General features: G+C 38.1%; 1 protein-coding gene across 1 annotated transcript in view; it reads right to left on the reverse strand.

The window, feature by feature from the left end:
- LOC126827255 (mRNA-decapping enzyme 1B) overlaps positions 1 to 21,956 on the reverse strand; it is an 83,089-nt gene extending 61,133 nt beyond the window's left edge. Inside the window, exons 1-2 of the mRNA XM_050556524.2 lie at positions 21,825 to 21,956; positions 14,075 to 14,115 (exon numbers count right to left, since the gene is read on the reverse strand). Of these exons, the coding sequence (XP_050412481.1) occupies positions 14,075 to 14,115; positions 21,825 to 21,944 (161 nt within the window). The 5' untranslated portion in view covers positions 21,945 to 21,956. The remainder of the gene's footprint in view (positions 1 to 14,074; positions 14,116 to 21,824) is intronic.
- Between the last annotated feature and the right edge of the window lie 4,835 nt (positions 21,957 to 26,791).

Here is a 26,791-nt window from a genome sequence, read left to right on the forward strand (position 1 = left end):
AGTGGGGAATATTACTAGTAGTATACTCGTATACCACACTGAATCTGTTGGATACCTATATACTAGTAGTTATATAGTCGTATACCACACTAAACCTATTGGATACCTACACTAGCAGTTGTTAATAAATTGGATATATATACTTGTTATGATCTACAACTTTTAATTATTATAATGGATTATCTACTTCATGACATTTTGCTAAGGTAAGTCAAATAAGCTTATACTTTTTAATTTTATATATCAAAAACTTTTTTATTCCAAGAATGACTTATTGTATTAAACTTATTGTACGCAGCATGCAGTCCAATAACCAATTATATACAGCAGACTGGGCCACCTGTTATTTAAGCCACTGAAGTACGGTATAAAAAATAAGAAATGAAATGAAATGAAATGGGGGTTTAACGTCCTACTGTTCTGCTCCTAACCTGGGCTAATGAAGACGTGCATACGTCATACAGTGTGCTATGAGGGAAATTTTGCCCAGGCAGCGGCGCTACGGCCTACTCTTATATCGAATTCCAACTGCCAAGGGATCTTTTACGTGCACGCCAATGTGTACACGGGACCTCGGTTTTTCGTCCCATCTGAACGACTAGACAGCTGTCCTTGTCAGGCCCTCCGTCCTGCATCACTGACAAGGGGAAACCACGCTGGAAAATCGGGATAAACTTTCTCGGCCAATGCAGGGATCGAACACCTGACCTCCCATAATGCCGCTCTAAACAGTCTTACTAGCCAATAGGAAACGTTGCTAAAGTTAATTTTCAGAAATATCTCTACTGCTGTCAAGATAATTAAATGGCTATCAACCTACTCTGGCTTCTGTAGTAATTATTATATAATACATGGCCATAGAAAACTACTGTATAAAAAATAATAACATACAATTTATATGGAAAACAATCACTGAGTTTATTTCACACTGCATTTCAACAAGTTCCTCTTGTCCAGAGGCGTAGCCGTGAAATATATATTGGGGAGGTCCGCAACCCTAACCCCAACTCATTTTTAAAACCCCTAAAAAACATTAACAAACACCATGTGGCCATGCTGTCTACCAAGACACCACGTGCAAAAGCATTCTGGTTCCGTTGCTGGCTGAGCGTGCGATAAATATTTGGTTTAGGCGATAATGTTTTTGGGTACCTACATGCGATTCACTCTTATAAGTGGCAGAAAAAAATTAACAAAATATTACTGACGGACTAACTAGACACAATTTTATGGAACACAGTTACTTTTCACTTCACACATGTTTCCAGGATGATTCTCTCTGTGTTTTATTTTAGCAATGTAAACCATAGTGTGTAATAAACTCAGTAATTGTTTTCCATATAAATTGTGTGTTATTATTATATATTCAATTACTAGCTAAATGTCGCATAAGGATTACTGTATAAAAATCACATTTTCTTTGGTAAGTGGTGAAAAAGGTAAAAAAAAATAGTGTTTCAGAAAGCTGCCAAGCGGGAATAATTACTGATTTGGGGGTTTCATATATGGAAGGGTATCGCTGCCAATATCAAATGCTCTGCTAAAATGTCTTTTCCATTGATTATATGTAAAAAGTACAATGTATAAAATCCTTATGATCAGTGAAAACAGAAATAAAATGAAATGAAATGGGGTGTAACGTCCTACTGTTCTGGTCTATGTATAGATTGATTGTATAAAAATGAAATGAAATGGGGTGTAACGTCCTACTGTTCTGGTCTATGTATAGATTGATTGTATAAAAATGAAATGAAATGGGGTGTAACGTCCTACTGTTCTGGTCTATGTATAGATTGATTGTATAAAAATGAAATGAAATGGGGTGTAACGTCCTACTGTTCTGCTCCAACTGGGCTAATGAAGACAGGCAAAAAAGTCAAAATATCTCTAAAGCAAAGTATTTACGTACGTCAAATGTTTTATTGGAAAATGCTGTACTTTTTACATATAATCAATGGAAAAGACGTAGAGCATTTAATATTGGCAGCGATACCCTTCGGGGCTTCCATATTCACAAAGTTGTTCAGGCTGTCAATGCATCCTTGCTATTGTAGTCAATATTACATAACACGGCCACAGACCATTTCCAAAATCAGATTTTCTTTGACAAATCTTTGAATGGCATTTAGCGATTGAACATAATAACTTAATATATATTATAATACAGTTCTATAGATAACTATATTATACACACACGATGTTTCAACAAGATTTCACTGGTAGTTATCAAGCAAATAGATTTACAGTAAAATCTTGTTGAAATATGGTATGTACATGTAGATTATAACACAACACAGTTCTATGGATAACAATGTGGTTTCAACAAGATTTCACTGGTCATCAAGCAAATAGATTTACAGTAAAATCTTGTTGAAATGTGGTATGTACATGTAGATTATAACACAACACAGTTCTATGGATAACAATGTGGTTTCAACAAGATTTCACTGGTCATCAAGCAAATATATTTACAGTAAAATCTTATTGAAATGTGGTATGTAGGTGAGAGAGAGAGGGAGAGAGAGAGAGATTTACAGTAAAACCTTGTTGAAATGTGGTATGTAGGTGAGAGAGAGAGAGAGAGAGAGATTTACAGTAAAACCTTGTTGAAATGTGGTATGTAGGTGAGAGAGAGAGAGAGAGAGAGAGACAGAGAGAGAGAGAGATTTCAGGACTAACATATGGTTCAATTTTATTTCATTAATTTGCTTGAACGCAGGGGGTCTTTAGCGGTGAGAGGAACCCTGAGGACCCAGAGAAAACCCACGAGGTTGGATAGGCGACCCTACTCCTTATCAAGTACAACTGAGGAATCGAAACCACACCGGTTGGCTCAATATTATCCATAGAATTGTCTTGTGTTATATTTCTTTGACAAGGTCACAAAGTTGAAATTCGTGTATCCTAATCTGCTATTAAATATAGTTAAATGGTTTCTCTCCTTCGGATGGGACGAAAAACCGAGGTCCCGTATATACATTGGAATGCACGTAAAAGATCCCTTGGTAGTTGGAAATCGATATAAGAGTAGGCGATAGTGCCGCTGCCCGGGCAAAATTTCCCTCATAGCACACTGTATGGCGTATGTCTATCTTCATTAGCCCAGTGTAGGAGCAGAACAGTAGGACGTTAAACTCCATTTCATTTCATTTTAAATGGTTTCTCCAAGTAATAATTACGGCTGATGAAAATTAACAATGAACACTAGATAGTCAGGATGGATTAACTGTTGATGAAGAAACGCATATGTCCGCATAAATATTGTCTGTATAGATCAACTACCAAACAATGCATTTTTTATTAAATAAAGGGAAGAATTCTCCACTAAACCCACTCCATGGCCAGAGGCCGCAAATGGAAAGATTGCAAAATCATATTCTAAAAACAGGAGGAAGCCATGGCTATCCTACGTCTGGGGATCACGGTGGCTACAGTAAGTGGGTAAGGCGCTGGCTCGCTAGCCTGGAGGTCGGGTGTTCGATCCCTGCATTGCCCGAGAAAGTTCATCCAGATTTTCCGGCGTGGTTCTCCCTTGTCAGTGATGCAGGACGGAGGGCCTGACAAGGACAGCTGTCTAGTCGTTCGGATGGGACGAAAAACCGAGGTCCCGTGTACTCATTGGCGTGCACGTAAAAGATCCCTTGACAGTTGGAATTCGATGTAAGAGTAGGTCGTAGTGCCGCTGTCCGGGCAAAATTTCTCTCATAGCACACTGTATGGCGTATGCCCGTCTTCATTAGCCCAGTTCGGAGCAGAACAGTAGGACGTTAAACCCCATTTCATTTTTTTTTTGTCTGCGATATAACTTTTGTGGAAGCAGACGTTAAAGCACCAGGTAGCAGTACTGTTGATGACTATCACAGTCATTGTTTTTTAAGATGAGTGATCGCTCTCGAGCGTCTGCCGCTCACCTGAATGTCGACCGAGGGGAGGATTTTTTGCCTCCCCTTAAAATTGAAAATCGCTCTCCTTTACAAAGTCATTGGGGGGTTTATTATCATTTATGAAACCAGGAATGACCCCATTACATGCAGTTATTGATCTTCAGAACCATTTCCCATACACACAACTAATCACTCTCCCTAATATCAGATCACTCTCCTTAATTTTTAAATCACTCTCCTTTATTTCTAAATCATTCTTCTTATCGAAACTGGGAGAGCTTATTTAGGGGAGCGATTTTTTTCAATTTGTTGATTGAGGGGAGCTTTTTCTGGCCCTCCTCTGAAATACAAAAAACAACGACTGCTATCAACAATGAACAGTCAGACTACATTTTGCCTAAACTCTGGTTGTGTGCAAGACTGAAAAGAATCTGTACTTAAAAGATCAGCACAATGTTATCCTGCCAGCCCACCCCTAGTAAACTTCACTTACAATTTGTCTGCTGTGTTTCAAACTTGATAAATGTACTTTAAAGGTGTAAACACAGATTTGATAACTATTATCTTCCAATTACCTACAGCAGTTTCTCCATTATTTCTATTAACTATTAAATTAACCTTGTATCGAAGTTAAATATCGTTCTAATTATAGTCATAAAAACATTATGTGAGTTTGATCATTCGAATAATGGGGGGTTGGATGTTCGCTTGGTTAGCATGTGCGCGTTGAATTATAAGGTCTGAAGGTCTGTCATTGAGTCAACTGGTGTGGTTTCGATTCCCCATGGGGGTCACGGTTGGTAAGACGCTGGCTCGTACAGATGGGACGAAAAACCGAGATCCCGTGTACACATTGGCGTGCACGTACAAGATCCCTTGACAGTTGGAATTCAATATAAGAGTAGGCCGTAGTGCCGCTGCCCGGGCAAAATTTCCCTCGTATATCTTTATCGACCAATGAGCATTTGATGTGAATGGTACATTGTACATGTATATAAATGTAAAAGAGAGAGAAATGGGGTTTAACGTCCTAATGTCCTGCTTCGACTGGACTAGGTCTAATGAAGATGGGCATACGCCGAATATATCAGGACACTGGCCAAACTAGACAAATTCCAGCGCCGATTGATTCAGCTAGTGTGTCCACCGCTTTACTCAGTATTTGATGTGAATGTTATATAAATGTAACAAGTCTGTTATAACCATCAGAATGTAGTGTGACCACAGCTTTACTCAGCATTTGATGTGAATGTTATATAAATGTAACAAGTCTGTTACAACCATCAGAATGTAGTGTGTTCACCTCTTTACTCAGTATTTGATGTGAATGTTATATAAATGTAACAAGTCTGTTATAACCATCAGAATGTAGTGCGACCACAGCTTTACTCAGCATTTGATGTGAATGTTATATAAATGTAATAAGTCTGTTACAACCATCAGAATGTAGTGTGACCACAGCTTTACTCAGCATTTAATGTGAATGTTATATAAATGTATAACAAGTCTGTTACAACCTTGTCTAAGATATCACCTTAGGTGGAAGTGGATGTAAAACTTTAGGAACGAACAAACTGTTACAACCATCAGAATGTAAAGTATTTTAAGATCAAGTGTAAGGTTGTTTCAAGTAGAATCTGTAAACCAGAGAAAATCTATTACCATGTTAAATTTTATATAATATTTATAATACAAGACACTCCCATAAACAATAAATTAATATTAACCTACATGTAGTTCTACTCTAGTACATTGGACTTCTTCATGTAAACAAACTGTAGGGGAGAGAGAAAAATGGGGTTTAACATCCCCTCAACACTATTCTAGTACATTGGACTTCTTCGTGTAAACAAACTGTTGGGGAGAGAGAAAAATGGGGTTTAACATCCAATCGACACTCGACACTCATTTTAGGACTAACATATGGTTCAATTTTAGTTCCATAATTTGCTTTTGCATAGTTTTTTTTAGCAGTGGGAGGAAACCCGAGGACACAGAGAAAACCGACAAGGCTGGACAGGCGACACTACTCCTTGTCACGTACAAGCGGGGAATCAAAACTACTTGACTCAATCACAGACCTTATGATTTCACGCACATGCATTAAACCATTAGTCAGAATTCAAATTTAAAACTGAAAATTAAATAAAATTTCGTCCACCTGTCAAGACAAAATCTTTGGTTGGCGACATTTAGGTACATGTACATGTAGCTAGGCAGGCCATATTTCAAGCCCAGAGTTAAAAACATTATTTTAAAATCTGTGCAACAGTTTACTACTTGTCTGTTGTTCTTTTTGTAAACCAGAGAGAGAGAGAGAGAGAGAGAGAGAGAGAGAGAGAGAGAGAGATGGGGTTTAATGTCCACTCAACAAAAACTACATGTAGGTCATTTCGGGACTAACATATGGTTTTATTTCATTTCAACAATTCGCTTGCAGTGTGAGGAAACCGGTTTTAGAAACAAAAGATTGATTGTGGAAAAACCATACTTTTACTTATTATTGTCTAAAGTCCATTCAGACACTCAAGCTAAACAGGTTTTAAAATCAGGGTGATTGTTTAACTCAGTTTAACTTTATTATTTAAAATGTTCACGGAACGAGTTATAAATTGGTCATCAGTAGACATGGTACAAGTATTAGGGTTATAGAAATAAAAAGTCTCAAATCTGACCATAGTCGGAAAACACTCTTGTCCATTTATAAATATATATATAGAGAGATAGAGAGAGAGAGAGAGAGAGAGAGAGAGAGGGGAGAGAGAGAGAGAGAAATGGGGTTTAACGTCCACTCGACACAAACTAGGTCATTTCAGAACTAACATATGGTTTAATTTTATTTCAGTAATTGGCTTGCGCGTAGGGGTCTTTAGCAGTGGGAGGAAACAGGTTGGACAGGCGACCCTACTCCTTGTCACGTACAACCGGGGATTCGAAACCACGCCAGTTGACTCAATAACAGGCCATATGATACAGCGCGCACGTGCTAACCATTCGGCCATCCAACCCCCCTTTTATAAATATAACTGTCTCTTCAAACCAGTGAATATCTGAATGTTTAAACCAGTTTGTAACATGGACGGGAAATCTTCCTTTGTTCTTTTCGCTAAATAAGCAGATTGTTATCCCTCTAGTTAACCGTGCAATAACTAGACATGTTCAATGTTATTGCATTCTTTTGCTGGTTTACACTAGTTTTAGTAGAAATCACTACGGCCTCGAGGTTTAAACCTGTGAACATCTGACTGTTTAAACCATGTTTACATCTGGCTGTTTAAACAAGTTTACATCTGGCTGTTTAAACCATGTTTATATCTGACTGTTTAAACCAGTTTATATTTGACTGTTTAAACCATGTTTATATCTGACTGTTTAAACCATGTTTATATCTGACTGTTTAAACCATGTTTATATCTGACTGTTTAAACCATGTTTACATTTGACTGTTTAAACCATACATCTGACTGTTTAAACCATGTTTATTTCTGACTGTTTAAACAAGTTTATATTTGACTGTTTAAACCAGTTTAAATATGACTGTTTAAACAAGTTTACATCGGACTGTTTAAACAATGTTCACATCTGACTGTTTAAAACATGTTTACATCTGACTGTTTAAATCATGTTTACATCTGACTGTTTAAACCAGTTTACATCTGACTGTTTAAACCAGTTTACATCTGACTGTTTAAACCAGTTTATATTTGACTGTTTAAACCAGTTTACATCTGACTGTTTAAACCAGTTCACCTGTTTCCTATAATCTCGACCACCCAACTTCCATTTGTCTAAAAATAACCTAATAATAACCATTCATTCATTCATTCATATGTTTCTATTTTATTATAGATTCATTATAATAAGTCTCGATGATTCATAAGCATGGCTTTAATTTCAATTATATGTAATCAACATAAGTTCTCATTTTACTGGCAATATTAATTGATCCAAATCTTTTTTAAATACATGACCTTTAAATTTATCTGTTAACGGCCTATAATTAGCAAATTTTACACCTACATGTACAGTGCAAATCAGAGAGAGGGAAACAGAGGTTTAACATCCATTTTAACACAAACTAGGGGCCTGTTTCACGAAATTTTAACTAAGATAAAATCCAAATTTTAGTAATTTGATTGGATAATATTTGATTTATTTTAGTGCTTAGCCAATCAAAATTGAAGAATCTACTTAAATTTGGATTTTATCTTTAGTTAAGATTTCGTGAAACATGGCCCAGGTCATATGGTTCAATTTGATTTTAATAATAAGGTTGCGTGTAGGGGGCTTTAGCAGTAGGAGGAAACTTGAGGACCCAGCGAAAACCCACAAGGTTGAGCAAGCGAACCTACACTTTGCAGCTTGGGATCGCAACCACTCGCATTAAACTCAATGACAGAAAGAGAGAGAGAGAGAGAGATGGGGTTTAACGTCCACTTGACACAAACCAGGTCATTTCGGGACTAACAAATGGTTCAATTTTATTTCAATAATTCGCTTGCGCGTAGGGGTCTTTAGCAGTGGGAGGAAACCGGAGCACACAGAGAAAACCCACGAAGTTGGACAGGCGACCCTACTCCTTGTCACGTACAACCTGGGATTAAAAACCACGCCAGTTGACTCAATGACAGGCCTTATGTGCTTACCATTCGGCCATTCCCCCCCACCCCTAAAGAACTGATGAAAGTTAAATTGGTTTAGCCTTACCCTAGGGAATACTGTACTCTAGCCAGCGAGTATGTCTGTGTTTAATTAACCATAGTTAAATTACCTTTAGATAATCAGTTTACCATATTCAATACAACTTATCTCCTACAGTCTGTCTACAGATAACTGATCCTGTCTCATTAAAAACTCACGTCTTGACGTATGATGGTACATGTACTAAATATACATGTAGTAGGAATATTAATTATGAATTTCTTTGCTACTACATGTACATGTATGCAAAAGGAATTAGAAAATTTGTTTACAGAGAACCGATTTATGTCTCATTAAGAGAGAGAGAGAGAGGGGTTTAATGTCCATTCCACACAAACTAGGTCATTTCGGGACTAACATATGGTTTATTTTTTTATTTCAATAATTCACTTGCGCGTAGGGGTCATTAGCAGTGGGGGGGGGGGGGACCGGAGAACCCGGAGAAAACCCACGAGGTTGGACAGGCAACCCTACTCCTTGTCACGTACAACAGGGGATTCGAAACCACACCAGTTGACTCAATGACAGACCTTATGATACAACGATATCTCATTAAAAACACAGCCTTGATGTATATATATAAAAAAAGAGCTTGAATTATGAATTTCATTGCTACTAATAATAGTACTATGCAAAAGGAATTATTAAAGTTGTTTGTTCAGGACGTAGAATTGTCAAGGGTATCAAGTGCATCTTTAATTAGGGGATTTGTTTACTACAGTTTTTCTATTGCAAATAGCAGTTTAATTTGTTGTCAGTTCCAGAGCATCTGGTTTCTAAATTATTTCTTTCACCAAAACATTGCAGAAATTCAATTCTGAATTCCAACTGTCATATGAGTTCTTTAACATCTACCTCACTAGAGGCCCCCCATCCTGCACCACTAACGAGTGGAAAAACCACACCTGAAAATATCAACTTTCTCGCCAACACCGAAAGAGAGAGAGAGAAATGGGGTTTAACGTCCACTCGACACAAACTAGGTCATTTCGGGACTAACATATGGTTTAATTTTATTTCCATAATTCGCTTGCGCGTAGGGGTCTTTAGCAGTGGGAGGAAACCGGAGGACCCGGAGAAAACCCACGAGGTTGGACAGGCGACCCTACTCCTTGCCACGTACAACCAGGGATTCGAAACCACGCCAGTCGACTCAATGACAGACTTTGTGATACAGCGCGCGCACGCTAACCATTCAGCCATCCAACCCCCCCAACACCGAAAGAGAATCTGAGATCTCCAGGTTACATAGAGAGAGAGAGAGAGAGAGAGAGAGAGAGAGAGGGTTTAACATCCACTTGACACAAACTAGGCCATTTCAGGCCTAACATAAATGTAATATGGTTCAATATTTCTTCAATTATTTGCTTGCGCATAGGGGTCTTTAGCAGTGGGAGGAAACCGGAGGACCCGGAGAAAACCCACAAGGCTGGACACGCGACCCTACTCCTTGTCACGTACAAATTTGGATTCGAAACCAGGCCACTTGACTCCAGGTATTACTGACTGAACCATTGTGGCTTCCCAAGCAAAAAAAACCAGAAACTCAATTTTAACAGTGTTATGTTCTGTATATAATTATTCAGTGAATTTTTGGGTTGGTTATTTTTTAACAGTGATACAGAAATAAAACAGTTGTAAATTGGACACTCATTATCAAAATTGCATGGTCAGCTTTATACTAAGTACAAATTAGATGATCTTGGGTGATTTTAAACGATTTTTAAGAATTGAATGAATGTGAAAGAAATTAGTGTTAAACACACAAGATTAAATGATACCTGGACTACAGTGTTATATTCTGTAAATTCGTGGAGACATATTTAATATTTGTTGTTGTTAAATCATTGGTTGAGTTTGCGATGGTGGGCAGTTGGACAGATGGTGAACACTGGCTAACATGTGGTTTAAATTTCTCGTAAAGATATACATGTATGTGGCTCTTATCTCTGTCTACTTTAACTATTGACCTATCTAATGTCTGGGCCATCTGCTTTATAAATACGAGATTTCAATTTATCCCCCAAAACTAAGGAATAAACAATTCTGATACAATGCACCTCCACGACATGACAAATCTTGGCCCACAAAGCATTCTCACACTTAAAGATACATTATACAAGAGCTAAATCTGCCTATTGCAGGTCAATTTATCCCCCAAAACTAAGGAATAAACAATTCTGATACAATGCACCTCCACGACATGACAAATCTTGGCCCACAAAGCATTCTCACACTTAAAGATACATTATACAAGAGCTAAATCTGCCTATTGCAGGTCTTTCTTTAGGCCTGAAATGTTTTTCTAAAGTATTAATTAGACATTAATTAACTGATCCAGGCCTTAATCAACTCTCGATGGCATCAGATTTCTCCAATATTAAATAGATTAGAATGGTTCAGCAATACTTTGATTTAACCAAATATGGAGGACGGAGACTTAGCTTCGATCAACCAGTACGGTGGTTGAAATTATTGCACACGTCTGTCAAACCTTCAAAGGCTAATATCTTCGCTTGCAATAGAGTAATTTGAATCGAATTTTCAAATTATTCATTTTACATCATCTACTTTCAAACTATTATAGCAAGAATGGCTAGTTCTTTATTTAAATCTTACATAATGTATCTTTAAGTTAAGAATTTACTCAACTTTCAATCACTGTTTATAATGAGAAATATCTTTGATCCAAAAACACAAAACTTTGCACGTAGTTTCTTATTGATGTATTTGATATATTAAAACAACAAAAGTTAAAATAAGACAAACAATTTTGACTAAATTAACTTCAGTTGAGATTGCTTTGTGAACTCATGGCCTGGTGCTGGCTCCCATTGCACAGTCAAATATTCTCATAAATAAAACGTTCTCTCGTAATATCCACAAAACTGTGTGTGTTGAAATTAACTGTTACATGTACTTAGTTCATTGAATACTTCCAACATATTCTAAAACACCTGCAGTATATAAGTTTATCTGTTCTTGTCGATCAGATAAAAAAAATACTCATATCTAACAGAAATGATTTTAACCTGTGGCAAATACAAAAAAAACCCACAATAATTTTTTTTTTTTTTTAAATCTTCCACCATTCCATATTGTTTTAATATTTATTCTTGTATATCCGATACATTATTATTTTATTTAACACCTGTAAACAAGAACGGATTTCTCTGTAGAAAGATCGTTAATGATTTTATTCAACACCTGTACACAGGTAAGATCGACAAGAAAGACCGTTAATGAAGAACATGTGCTTAAGTTAAGAAAACTTTAGATAAAATAAAATGCTAATTAATTCAATATTACTTAATAATGATTTTTTTTATCACAGTAGCTCCGAATTGGGCTAATGAAGATGGGCATACGCCATACAGTGTGCTATGAGGGAAATTTTGCCCAGACAGCAGCACTATGGCCTACTCTTATATTGAATTCCAACTGTTAAGGGATCTTTTACGTGCACACCAAGGTGTACATGGGACCTGGGTTTTTCATCCCATCCGAACGACTAGACAGCTGTCCTTGTCATGCTCTCACTCCTTCACCACGCCAGAAAATCTGGATGAACTTTCTCGGCCAATGCAGGGATCGAACACCCAACCTCCAGACTAGCGTCTTACCCACTTAGCCACCATGACCCCCAAATAGCTGTGTACTTTAAGGGAAATAAAGATAGTCCAGCATGGGTTTGAAAAATATTGATGTAAACTCGGCATAGAGTATGTGAAAATGTTTTCTCGACTGTGTTACGTAAATGAGAAGGCGCTGACTATATTGTAAGATGTTGTAATACATGTATCAGTAACGAAATGAAGTTAATCTTAGTTAAAGAGTTTATACATCAAACACCACACATGTTACAAGCTAGTTAAACAGTTATATCTACATTTACAAGATGATAACAAGGTTCAAATCTCTTCAACATGCGTAAATAAAATACAATTTCATTCCCAATCTATTCTAACAGAAATAAAGGCTTTGTTACAACAACATGATTAGGAATCTTTGCCAACATGATTTTCTCAAGACAGTTTCGATACAAATAAAATTGAAGATGTATGTATGTATGTGGGTATGTTCCAATAGGGACCGGGTATCATTCAGATTTGATGAAAAAAGGAAAGGAACTGAGCTTACCATCTATAATCTAATACACATATTGAGTTAATAGATTGCCATGCAGAAAGTGTTAAATACCATCAAGATTCATCAAATAACGCCCAGTTTGTGCTACCGTTTAGTTTAAGAAACACCATTTAGTTTTGACATCGGTCATCTAGTTTATGACCATTTAGTTTAGTTTTGATATTGGTCATCCAGTTTATGACCATTTAGTTTCATAAACTAGACAACCGATGTCAAACTAGTGATATGTGGTATCAAATTAACCAGCATTACCCTGTGAATGTTTCAGGCCATCGAATTTGAAAATTGGGTCTGGGGCCCAGGCGAATCACACTTCGTCGCCACTGCTCTCCACTGTCACATATATGTATGTAGTATCAAATTAACCAGTATAACTCCATGAATATTAAAGGCCCTGGACGAAGTGGGTATTTTGTAATTGATAATATATGGGTAATGTCAATAACATTGGGTACATTGTAATTGATAATGTATGGATAATGTAATTACCATTGGGTATATAGTATTTGATAATGCATAGGTAATAATACATGTAATTACATTGGGTGTATTGTATTTGATAATGTATGGGTAATGTCAATAACATTGGGTAATGTATGGGTAATGTTAATATCATTGGGTACATTATAACTAATAATGTACGGTTATTGTTAAATGTTATTACCATTGGGTACATTGTAACCGATTATATATACATGTGGGTAATATAATTACCATTGGGTACATTGTAACTAATAATACATGGGTTAAACTTATTGCCATTGTGTACATTGTAATTACAGTGCACATGGCTCAAGAAAACATAAAATTCACAACTGCTTGATGTTTGAAAAGGCTGATTGATAAGACAATGAACCAGCCACTATGGTATCATAAATCAATTTCTGCTCAATTACAAAGAGAGAGAGAGAGAGAGAGAGAGAGAGAAATGGGGTTTAACGTCCACTCGACACAAACTAGGTCATTTCGGGACTAGCATATGGTTTCAATTTTATTTTAATAATTTGCTTGGGCGTAGGGGTCTTTAGCAGTGGGAGGAAACCAGAGGACCCGGAGAAAACCCAAGAGGTTGGACAGGCGACCCTACTCCATGTCACGTACAACCGTGGATTCGAAACCACGCCAGTCGACTCAATGACAGACTTTATGATACAGCGCGCGCACGCTAACCATTTAGCCATCCAACCCCCCTCAATTACAAAGAGTTAATTATTACTTGTCAATCAACCTGTCAGCTACAATCCGTAACAGTCCTACAATAGTGAGAATCAGCCCAGTAGTTATGATTCAAGTAATTCGTAATCTTAATTTAAAACTGTAATTATTGAACTCAAACTCACCGTTTGTAGATAAAAAGTGTTCCTTCTATTGATATCTTCTCCTGAAACATAGAAAAAATAATTTTAAATACTTTTAAGCATATTTCTAATGTCGGCAAATAAATGTGTACATGGGTTGTCAGGTTTTTTTTATCCCAAGAAAAAGTTATTACCAGAAACGGATAAAACAAGCCAACAGTGAGGCTGATGTCCCCCGCTGAAATCCCGAAATAAATAGATGACATATATTAATTAATTGCATGTTTATCTTTTTCAAAAGTATCCAGCAATCAAACTGATTATTAAGTATACATTAAGTTTCATCACTCTCTATCAGATAGAATCAAAATAAACAAGGCATTGACCTAATAAACACATACACCAAGTTTGAACATTCTAGCTCAATTAAAAGTTATCGTGTCCCAAAGCATCAACCAATCAAATTGCTTATCTCTGCTTACCCTAAGCGGAAAATGCTCATCTTCGAACTCCATCAAGGCATTGACCTAATCAACACATACACCAAGTTTGAACATTCTAGCCCAATTAGGAAGAGAGTTATCGTGTCCCAAAGCATCAACCAATCAAATTGCTTATCTCTGCTTACCCTAAGCGGAAAATGCTCATCTTCGAACTCCATCAAGGCATTGACCTAATAAACACATACACCAAGTTTGAACATTCTAGCTCAATTAGGAAGAGAGTTATTGTGTCCCAAAAAGTGTGACGGACAGACAGACGGACAGACAGACGGACGAACCCATTTTAATAGTCCCCTGCTTTCTTCGAAAGGCGGGGGACAAATTAAATCCACTAACACAAAAATGAAATGAAATAAAATGGGGTTTAACGTCCTACTGTTCTGTTCCTAAACTGGGCTAATGAAGACGGGCATACGCCATACTGTGTGCTACGAGGGACAGACCGTATCATACAGCGCGCGTGTGCTAACCATTCGGCCATCCAGACGGACGAACCCATTTTAATAGTCCCCTGCTTTCTTCGAAAGGCGGGGGACAAATTAAATCCACTAACACAAAAATGAAATGAAATAAAATGGGGTTTAACGTCCTACTGTTCTGTTCCTAAACTGGGCTAATGAAGACGGGCATACGCCATACTGTGTGCTACGAGGGACAGACCGTATCATACAGCGCGCGTGTGCTAACCATTCGGCCATCCATCCTCCCCTTAATGACAGACCTTATAATACAACGCTCACAAGCTAACCATTCGGCCATCTGACCCCCCTTATCAAAAATATCATTAAAGTGGATTTTAATGATGGGTGTTATTATAGACAAATTTATTGACTCCTATAATTGTATTTTAGAGTTTTTTTATAAAGGGAGATAAATTAGTGATAAGTTGCAGATAGTACTGGCTGACATGATGTTAGTATTGGCATTGTGTCAAAAACTTCATGTAGTAACACCTGGGCATACAAACAATACATGTACATCTACATTGTTACTCCATACATTATACCACTGCTCGGGACGTTGGCTCGCTTATCTGGAGGTCCCGCCTTCGATTCCTGCGTTGGCCGAGAAAGTTCATCAGGATTTTGCGACATTGTTCCCTCTTGTAGGATCGAGGGCCTGTCAAGGGACAATGTGTAGTCATTCAGATGGGACGTAAAAATGAGGTCCAGTTCTTTAAAAACTGTTTCAACACAGCGTATGCCCGTCTTCATCAGCCCTGTTCGGAGCATAAGAGTAGAACGTTAAACCCCATTTCATTTCATTTTAGCTGCAAAAGCTGTCAATAAGCTCGATGCCGAAATCAATAGCCTCGATTAAATTCCGTCAGAGATGGTAGCGGGTCCCAATGTTCTACCCCTTTGGCGAAGTCACTGGAAAAACTTCTTCAGACAAGTGCCCTATTTCTAGGCTTGGTGTAATTACAATGTTTTTGACAGAAAATACTGAAAGTTTCTACTCATAATATGACCACTAGATTGGCTACACAGGGTTATAATTTAAAACTTTGCTACGTAACTTGTTGAACTTAAATTGTATAAGTACTGTGTTAATCCTAGATAGTACATGTATGTTTGGGCGCCCGCCCCTGTGTATCAGATAAAAAATGAAAGAGCAGCAAGCCGGGGTCATAAAATGTCTGGATGAATTTCTTATTCACATCCGGATTTATTAGTATAGAAATTTATTATTGGGAGTAGAAATTTAATTGTTAATTATAGATTTTGAAAAAATGTTCGCCTCATTTTGTGAAAAATATATTTTTTTATGATCTTTTTCCATTTTATGAGAAATCACGAAATTTTATGGAATTTTAAATGTTTTTATATTGTACAGTCCTTGCTCAAGGAATATCCTTATACTTCTGTCAAATGTGTGCCCCATGGGTGTTTTTCAAGGTATCCAGTATTTTTCTAGTAAGATTGGGTGTCTCTATTTCATACGTATACATGTAGGTACATGTACCAAACTTGCCATAATTTTATTGGAAATAACTGGCCGATAATTACTTTTGTGGGATTGTATCTTTAAAGAAAGAATTAAATTCATTTAATTACAGATCAAAGCTACAAGTTTTAACCCTTTATTTACAAAAAATACTTAGATTGTCTAGATTTTTGAATGAATCACATATCTACATGTACTGTACAATGAATAATAAATGGTCTAGTTATTAAAGGGAAATAACTCTTCCATTGACCTCGATTGTCTCCCCTTACACCACATAGTACATTTATTTCAAACCTAAATCTGCATCAGTTATTTAAAGTAGCCAAGTCTCTAATTCAATATCATCCACAGTCTTCGACATTGAAAATCAGCAATGATGTTGTGATCTTACCAGAAAGATGGGCTTCTGATATCCAATATCTAAGACAAAATACACATTTTACCATTGGTACACGATGCGTTTCAACGCCATTTGTAACAAGGGACTCGAGGAACGGGGCTACACATATTCCACAAGTCATGTCAAATGATGAAGCAAAATTCATATCTGGAGAGCATGCGCAATAAATACTACTGGTGTAGACTGGAATAACCAGACGCTAGAAAATGCCATTCGAAAGAGACTTTTCGCTTATTTCATCGAACATGCATGTAACTGATTTTTTTTAGCTTAAATCAAAATATGGCTGAATTGTCTAATCTATTTAATATCAGAGAAATCCGATGCCATTGAGAGTTGATTATGGTCTGGATAAGTTAAAGATACATTCCCGGGTACAAACTGGGTGATTTGATGATATACATGTATTTGGACTAAAAACATATTCAAACTAATTAATTTATCATAATTTTGCTTCAAATCCTTCTCAAAACATTGCAATTGTCAGGGAATACCCTGTCTATAAAAAATCGATCAAAAGAGGTGATGTTTGTGTCACGTGACTTACCTCTCTCAGTATCTAGCAACGCAAGCGAAGTTGGAGGAGAATTTACTGCATACACAAGACGATGTTGTGTTTAATCGCCGACTATTTATTACAAATATCGAAGCCTAATTAAATTTTCGGATTATCAACTGCCCGCGGCTTTTTCTGCGATTTTTATCTCAGAAAGTGTTGTACGTCTAATTCTTCATAAAGTTTATCAAAACGTACATCAAGCGCTCAATCTTCGCGTGCAACCTTCGGTCACGTGTGCAGATACTCCTAATGGTCGGGCTGTTGATTGGGGAAACCCTTACATATTTGTCCTGTATGTGCTCCATGAGTGTTTTTCAGGGAATCCAGTATTTTTCTAGTAAAATTGGATATTTATACTTTCCATACATGTATATACCAAAATTGCCATACTTTTTTTGAAAATAACCACCCGATAAATACTTTCTGGGAACGTAGCTTTAATTAATGTCTAATTAATAATTTAGATAACATTTCAGGCCTAAAGAAAGACCTGCAATAGGCAGATTTAGCTCTTGCATAGTGTATGTTTAATCATGATAATATAAGAGAAAAGGTGGCTATGAAGACCTGGTTATCCCGAATGTCAGTGACTAGTTTCGTTTGTATTGAACTCTTCAGAATCAGACTGATTGGACTTACGTGTTAGGCGTTTTTATTTATACTATTCCGAAACCCTGGTGGGGTTTCTATGGTTACTAATTGGCGGGGTTACCGGGGTTGGCCCCTTGGCGGGGTTTTTCGAATTTGTTACCGGGGTCGGTAGCTCGCTTACCGGGGTTGTACAGAGGCTTGACAAATTGGCGGGGTGCCAAATTTGTTACCGGGGTCGCTAGCTCGCTTACCGGGGTTGTACTGATCGTTTAGATTGAAGTGCTAGTGTCCATAATGTTTAATCATGATTATTAAAAACTTAGCTATGTGTATATGTTTGAAATCACCTTCGGACTTCAGGCTAAATAAAATCCATTGTACAATTTCAAGCAGATAGTTGTTAATAATCATAGTTAAAGATGCTATTTAAATTATTATTTACCTCATAATGATGTAAAAATGTGCTTCATATGCAATTTAATAATCCAAGTAATATGCCCTTTTTACGTCATTAAGGGGTAGTACAATGATATGCATGTACATTTGTATGTAGTCCGAAAGGAAAGATTTTGTTGAGTCTGAAAGGTCGAGGGACCAAAATGTCATGCTACTGTATGTGGTGGTACATGTATATGGGGTAATATGTATAAATAGGCTGACTAGATGAATATTTAACATTAACTTGAAAACATGACCTGTATGTGTTACGAAACGTTGTTATTAAATAACAGTGAATTCCATATACCTTGTTGTGTTTTGTCATGGATATTGGGTAATAGTCTAACCCGATGTGATACATGTAACTTAACTGGGATTATTCTTCAACACGGTGCAGTAGGACTGTTCATATTCCTTTTGGAAGCCACGGTGGCTGGGTGGTTAAGACGCTGGCTCGCTAGCCTGGAGGTCAGGTGTTCGATCCCTGCAATGGCCGAGAAAGTTCATCCGGATTTTCCGACATGGTTTCCCCTTGTCAGTGGTGCAGGACGGAGGGTCTTTCAAGGACAAAAAATTGAGATCCAGTGTATACATTGGAATGCATGTAAAAGATCCCTTGACAAATTGATTCGTACCTTTACCTATACATGTATGTTGTTGAAATAAATTGAAAGAAATTAAAATAAATCTATATGTTGTTGAAATAAATTGAAATAATAAACGATTAACTGCCTTTTTTTTTTAATCTGGTGTTGATTATCGAACCCATTCTGCTGAGTGAGTTGTGATTATTGACGATAATTGATTGATGATTGTTAAAGCAGTTTAAAAAAACAATTGAAAAAGTATTTAACCTGGTGTTGATTATTGAACACATTCTGCTGAGTGAGTTGTGATTGTGATTATTGACGATAATTGATTGGTGATTGTTAAAGCGGTTAAAAATGATTGAATATATACTAAGAATTCCAAAATGTACATGTAACACGCAATGTATTATTCATTACATAATAAACCTTAAATCAATTTAACTCACTGTAAGGTGGAACTGCATGCTTTCTGATATGATTGGGTTATTTGAGCCTAAAAATAGAACACAGCAAGTCTCCAACAGGTGCCTACATGTGAAGATGGGCGTGTATGCGTTTCTTTGATCTGTTATATCACTGACCGTATATACGGTTATATCACAGGGTAATTCTGTTATTGAAACCCAACTACATGAAAATGCCTTTCGATCATAACCCATGTAAATTTAGTGAAATGCTGAAGCAATTTTAGTTTAAATATATCCTTTGTGTGTGAATTACTTCTATTGGACAGGCTGTGTAATATAAATATGGAAATTTCTATATTTTTTTTCAATGCATATAGTTTGCTTTTTTGTTATTAAATCATCGAAGCTAATTCTCGTTCGGCAGCCATTTTTATAAAAAAAAAAAGTGTTCTTTTCAATATTTTAACAGGCTGTGGTATATGGTTTAAATGTTTCATATTCATGTAATTATCAATGCATAAAATTTGCTTTTTGTTATTAAATCATCATAGCTAATGCTCGTTCGGCCATTATTTTTAAAAATTTAGCGCAGCCGTTGGATTTGATCAAATCGTTTCATTATGTTTCACCTTTATTTCAATTTCTTTCAAACACATTTAGGAAATCAAACTAATCTCGTGCATATTCTAATTATGGCTCGGCAGCCACTTTTATAAATTCAGCGTAGCCGTTGGATTTGATCAAATCGTTTCACCTTTATTTCAATTTCTTTTAACTGATTTTAACAACATAGGAAAAGGTACGAATCAATTTGAGGTACTAAGTGAAGTACGAAACGGCTCATGTGAGGTACGAATGAACTAAGTACGAAACAGCCAGGTTATGAAACAGCTGACATCCGTATGTAACCTGGCTGTTTTGTACTTAGTTCATTCGTACCTCACATGAGCCGTTTCGTACTTCACTTAGTACCTCAAATTGATTCGTACCTTTTCCTATGTTGTTGAAATCAGTTAAAAGAAATTGAAATAAAGGTGAAACGATTTGATCAAATCCAACGGCTACGCTAAATTTGTATTACACAGCCTGCCCAATATAATAGTAGTAATTCGCACACAAAGGATACATTTATACTAAAATTGCTTCAGCATTTCTCTAAATTTACATCGGTTACGATCGAAAGCCATTTTCATGCAGTTGGGTTTCAATAACAGAATTACCCTGTGATATGACCGTATATGGTCCATGGTATAACAGATCAAAGAAACACATACGCCCATCTTAACACGTAGGCACCTTTTGGAGACTTAATTGCTGCATTCTATTTCTAGGCTCAAATTGAAATAACTCAACCATATCAGAAAGCATGCAGTTTCACCTTATAATGAGTTAAATTGATTTTGGAATTCTTAGTACATGTATATATATTCAATAGTTTTTAACCGCTTTAACAACCACCAATCAGTTGTCGTCAATAATCACAAATCCCAACTCACTCAGCAGAATGGGTTCAATAATCAACCCTAGATTAAATACTTTTTCAATCGTTTTTTAAACTGCTCAATTGTCGTCAATAATCACAACTCACTGAGCTGAATGGCATTGAATGGGTTCGATAATCAACACCAGATTCAAAAGAAAGGCAGGTAATCGTTTATTATTTCAATTTCTTTCAACAACATATAGATTTATTTTAATTCCTTTCAATTCATTTCAACAACATGTAGGAAAAGATACGAATCAATTTGAGGTACAAATCACGTGTGTATTCTAATTCTCGTTTGGCTGCCATTTTTATAAATTTAGCCTTTGGATTTAGGAAAGGGAACTATTCAATTTGAGGTCCAAATCTCGTGCATATTCTAATTCTAGTTCGGCATATTCAATTTCTTTCAACTGATTTCAACAACATAGGAAAAGGTACGAATCAATTTGAGGTACGAAGTGAGGTACGAATGAACTAAGTACGAAACATCCAGGTTACGAAACAGCCTGCACCCCAGGTAACATCAGAAAACATGCAACATAACATTGGCTGTAATAAGAAATAAAAGACGAACTACGGCAATCAGTATCAGTGTTGGGCCGTTGGCAGACATGTAAATGAGTGGGTTGTGTTCAAGTGTGATGAAAAAGGGAAAGATCATCATATATTCTCCTATCCAGACAACGCCAACAACACATACATAGCCTAAGTACCGATTAAAACAGGGTAGCGGATGCTGCATGATGATGATGAACGAGTTTCTTCGTTCTTGAAAATATCAGATGATAGGCCTACACTGACTTTACCGTATGTTAGAGGCTGCGTATAACAATGTACAAAGCTAGTCACACATTGACAATCCACTTACCCATTTGTTGGTTTTGGAACTAAAAGAATATAATGCCACTTGTGATGCCGTGTCAATAATATCGGTAATAAATGGGTCTCTCTGCTGTAATGCAGCCAAATTCATTCGACTTTCCGCCATAATTGTTTTCAATAATAGCCCCGCACTTGCGACGTTCTATTGCGCAGCGAATATTTACTCGTCAGCTTATGGTTATTAATGCTGGAAAATTTTGTAGAATAATTCATATAAATATTTATATGCCAATAATAAATAGTTTATATGGAAATAACCACTATCTATCATTTTTTATAAGATGAATTATTTTCTTTCAATATTTTCGCAAACAAAAAAACGCCGCTACAAAAGCTAACCGTCATGCACTTAATGACCCTGGACATCAGAAATAACCATTAATTTCCATCAACCTGATCTACAAGATAGCCACAAAATTAGTGCGCATGCTGTTTTTACCGGTTATTCTCAAATTGGGTGTGAAGCATAGTGGTCATGAGGGGACGAACCCTATCGGTATTCCCCTTTGCCGAAAAACTTGTGAAAACCATATTTTTTTTTAACCGATTCCTTTCAAATAGATACCGTGATACACAATCTGTACAGGACAGACCACGCTCAGGTCGACCAAGGGCGACAACTCAAGCCCAGGATCGATTTATCCGTACCTTGGCCTTGAGAAATCGTGTCATCACAGCAAATCAGATCAGCGCTCGTCTTCAAACAGACACTGGTGTGAGAGTGAGTGGCCAGACGATTCGGAATCGACTGCATAGGGGTCACCTTCGCGCCCGACGTCCTCGCGTGATCCCTTGTTTGAGAGATCATCACATTCAGGCAAGACGTCGTTGGTGTAGGGATCGTCAACACTGGGATAATCGACGCTGGAGCAATGTGATGTTTTCAGATGAGTCAAGGTTCACTGTTGATTTTTTGGACAGACTTAGGAGGGTGTGGCGTCGTCGAAACGAACGCTTCCAAGACGTTAACGTCATCAGACATGATCGATTTGGGGGTGGTTCTGTTATGGTGTGGGGAGGCATCACTGTTGCTGGAAGAACGACTTTACATGTTGTTGCAGGGCGTGTTACAGGCCAGTACTACCGGGACAACATCTTGGCAGTCCATGTTGTGCCGTTCGCACGACGTCATGGCCGCCGTTTCATCTTCCAGGATGACAACGCAAGATGTCACAGGGCCAGGATCGTTACAAGTTACCTCCAACAACAGAACATCACCACATTACCTTGGCCAGCACTGAGTCCCGACCTCTCCCCCATCGAGCATGTCTGGGACATGCTTGGACAGAGGTTACGTCAACGTCAACAACGTCCTGCCAATGTCCAAGAACTTGCTGCTGCGTTGCAACAGGAATGGGACAATCTGGACCAAAATGACCTTAGACGTCTCATTAGGAGTATGCCACGTCGGATCAATGCTTGTTTGGCAAACAGAGGAGGATTTACCCGTTACTGCCTTGGTTGTGATGCTGTGGTAACTTTGCTGTTTGACCCCGGGTATCATTTTACCCTTATAATGGTCAGTCTGTGCCTTACTTAGTCTAACGATCATTTGGAATAAATCGATGAATGTGAACTTCATTTCATTTTGTCATTTGTTTCTTCGTCAGTTTCATTAGGTGACTTTAATAACACTTAAAAATCAAATATCCCCTACTTTTTTTGAATAGTATATATTAGTATTCAGCATTCTGAGATTTTCCCATCCAGAGTTATCCCCCATTTGCAGAAATATCACATTTGACTTGGTCAACTCCCTTTCAGAAAAGCTTCTGTCAAGATATAGCAGCTGTGTGGGTGTATTTCCATGCTTTGCTTTGCTATCTTTAATGAAAATTATCCCCCAACCTTTTGCTGTTAACACGAGGAGCTACATTTTTAAACAGATCCATCTCAAATTTGGGCGGGGTGGGGGGTGAATGGCCGATTGGTTAGCACGTGCGCGCTGTATCATAAGCCCTGTCATTGAGTCAACTGGCGTGGTTTCGAATCCCCGGTTGTACGTGACAAGGAGTAGGGTCACCTCTCCAACCTCCTGGGTTTTCGCTGGATCCTCCGGTTTCCTCCCACTGCTAAGGACCCCTACGCGCAAGCGTTTTATTGAAATAAAATTGAAACCACATGTTAGTCCCATTTCGCCTAATAGTTTGGATGCAGCTATGGCGGGTGTGGTGCCAGGCAGGGTAGCTTACTCTTCCGGACACCTGTTACCACTGTTTGTCGTGTATTCTGTACACGAGGAGCAGTCCATTTGCTGATTACACTATTTTGCTTGAATACACTATTTTGCCTATAACATTTTTTAGGACTTCCAATTCTGTCTTATGGTTTGGATTGTTCGTACTTGGTTTTATTTTATTATCCCAAAATGACCTAGCTTGTGTCGAGTGGACGTTAAACCCCATCTCTCTCAAGCTATCCCTATACACCAACTAGGCCATTTCAGGACTAACATATGGTTCAATTTTATTTGAGACGATTGACAATTCAGTGCTGCAAGATCATTTGGAAAGGATCTTGCAGTGCCTTGGAATGTAGCCTACTAAATCAAATAATATTTTATATGAATGGTCGTCATCAATGTGTGATAATAGATTTCTCTCAATTAGATTCTATATCACTTGAATATGGTGTGCCATAATGTTCTTGGACCCATTCGTTTACTTCTTATATGTCTCCTCTTGATGACATCATACAATAATGTTGTGTTGTTTATTCTAGAAATGAAATGAAATGGGGTTTAACATCCTACTGTTCTGCTCCTAAACTGGGCTTATGAAGACGGGCATACGCCATACAGTGTGCTATGAGGGAAATTTTGCCCGGGCAGCGGCACTACCGCCTACTCTTATATCGAATTCCAACTGCCAAGAGATCTTTTACGTGCACGCCAATGTGTACGGTGTGCTATGAGGGAAATTTTGCCCGGGCAGCGGCACTATCGCCTACTCTTATATCGAATTCCAACTGCCATGGGATATTTACGTGCATTCCAATATATACATGGGACCTCAGTTTTTTGTCCCATCCGAACGACTAGACAGCTGTCCTTGTCAGGCCCTCCGTCCTGCATCACTGACAAGGGGAAACCACGTGATCCCCCTGTTTATTCTAGGATTGTCCTGGGCCCTTATTCACGATACAATCGAAATTTTAAGAAATACTGCAATTCGATTGGCTGACCAGTAAAATCAATTTGCATATATCCAATTTGCATATTGGTCAGCCAATTGAATTGCAGTATTTCTTAAAATTTCGATTGTTTTCTTAGTTTAAGTTTTCGTGAATAAGAGCCCAGGATTGGTTTTATTTATTAAGAGTCCTTCAAAACGAAAATCTATCGTGAAGTTCACCCAATCCCGAGGTAAAGTAGAATATTGAGTAAGTAATAGGAGCTATATATGACAATAACATGACTCAATTCCGTTCAGTATTTACAAAGATATGACGAAATGAAAATTCCATTGATCAGATCAATGCTGCTTCCTGTGTAAGATGGTCGCCATCTTTATTTCTGTGAACCAAAACAGAACATATTAACGTGGATGAAGCCGTGAGGAATTTGATATTTTAGCGAAAAACACAAATCACGCATCATTACTTTAATCTTCATGAGGGGATCATGTGGCTAAGTAGGTAAGACGCTGGCTCGCGACCCTGGAAATCGGGTGGTGATCCCTGTATTGGCCGAGAAAGTTCATCCAGATTTTCCGGCGTTGTTTTTCCTTGTCAGTGGTGCAGGATGGAGGGCCTGACAAAGACAGCTGTCTAGTCGTTCGGATGGTACAAAAAACCGAGGTCCCGTGTACACATTGGCGTTCACGTAAAAGATCCCTTGGCATTTGGAATTCGATATAAGAGTAGGCCGTAGCACCGCTGCCCGGGCGAAATTTCCCTCATAGCACACTGTATGGCGTATGTCTGTCTTCATTAGCCCAGGTTAGGAGCAGAACAGTAGGACTCTTATATTGAATTCCAACTGCCAAGGGATCTTTTACGTGCATTCCAATGGATACATAGGACCTCAGTTTTTCATCTCATCCAAAGGACTAGACAGCTGTCCTTGTCAGGCCCTCCGTCCTGAACTTTCTCGGCCAATGCAGGGATCGAACACCCGACCTCCAGGCTAGCGAGCCTGGGATTTAAAGATGGGATTTAAAGTCTACTCGACATAAAAGGTCATTTCGGGACTAACATGGTTCAATTTTATTTCAATAATTCGCAGTGGGAGGAAATTGGAGGACCCGGAGAAAACATAAAGAAAATAAGGTATGAATTGCGAAACATCATAATCTTACCTGCATTAGAGGTGGGGGGTGGGTTGGATGGCTGAATGGTTAGCGTGCGTGCGCTGTATCATAAAGTCTGTCATTGAGTCAACTGGCGTGGTTTCGAATCCCCGGTTGTACGTGGCAAGGAGTAGGGTCGCCTGTCCAACCTCGTGGTTTTTCTCCGGGTCCTCCGGTTTCCTCCCACTGCTAAAGACCCCTACGCGCAAGCGAATTATTGAAATAAAGTTAGACCATAGAGTCCCGAAATGACCTAGTTTGTGTCGAGTGGACGTTAAACCCCATTTCTCTCTCTCTCTCTCTCTCTCTCTCTTACCTGCATCTATATAAGCTTACTTTTGGCATAACCTGTGAGCCGCGGTGGCTCAGTGAGTAAGGTGCTTGATCGCTTACTAGGAGGACCGGTGCTTGACCCCGGTGTTGGCCACGAAAGTTCCCCCGGATTTACCAGCATGTACCCTTGTAAGTGTTGCAGGACGGGGTCAGCGTGTAGTCGTTCGGATAGGAAGAAAAATCTGGGTCCCGAGTACACATTGACGTGGACGTAAAAGAATCCTTGACAGGTGGAATTCGAAATAAGAGTACCGCCCCTACCTGAGCAAAATTTCCCTCATAGCACACTTTATGGAGTATGCCCGTCTTCATTGGCCCAGTCGGTACAGAA

This window comes from Patella vulgata, chromosome 7, assembly GCF_932274485.2.
Source record: "Patella vulgata chromosome 7, xgPatVulg1.2, whole genome shotgun sequence".
NCBI lineage: Eukaryota > Metazoa > Mollusca > Gastropoda > Patellidae > Patella > Patella vulgata.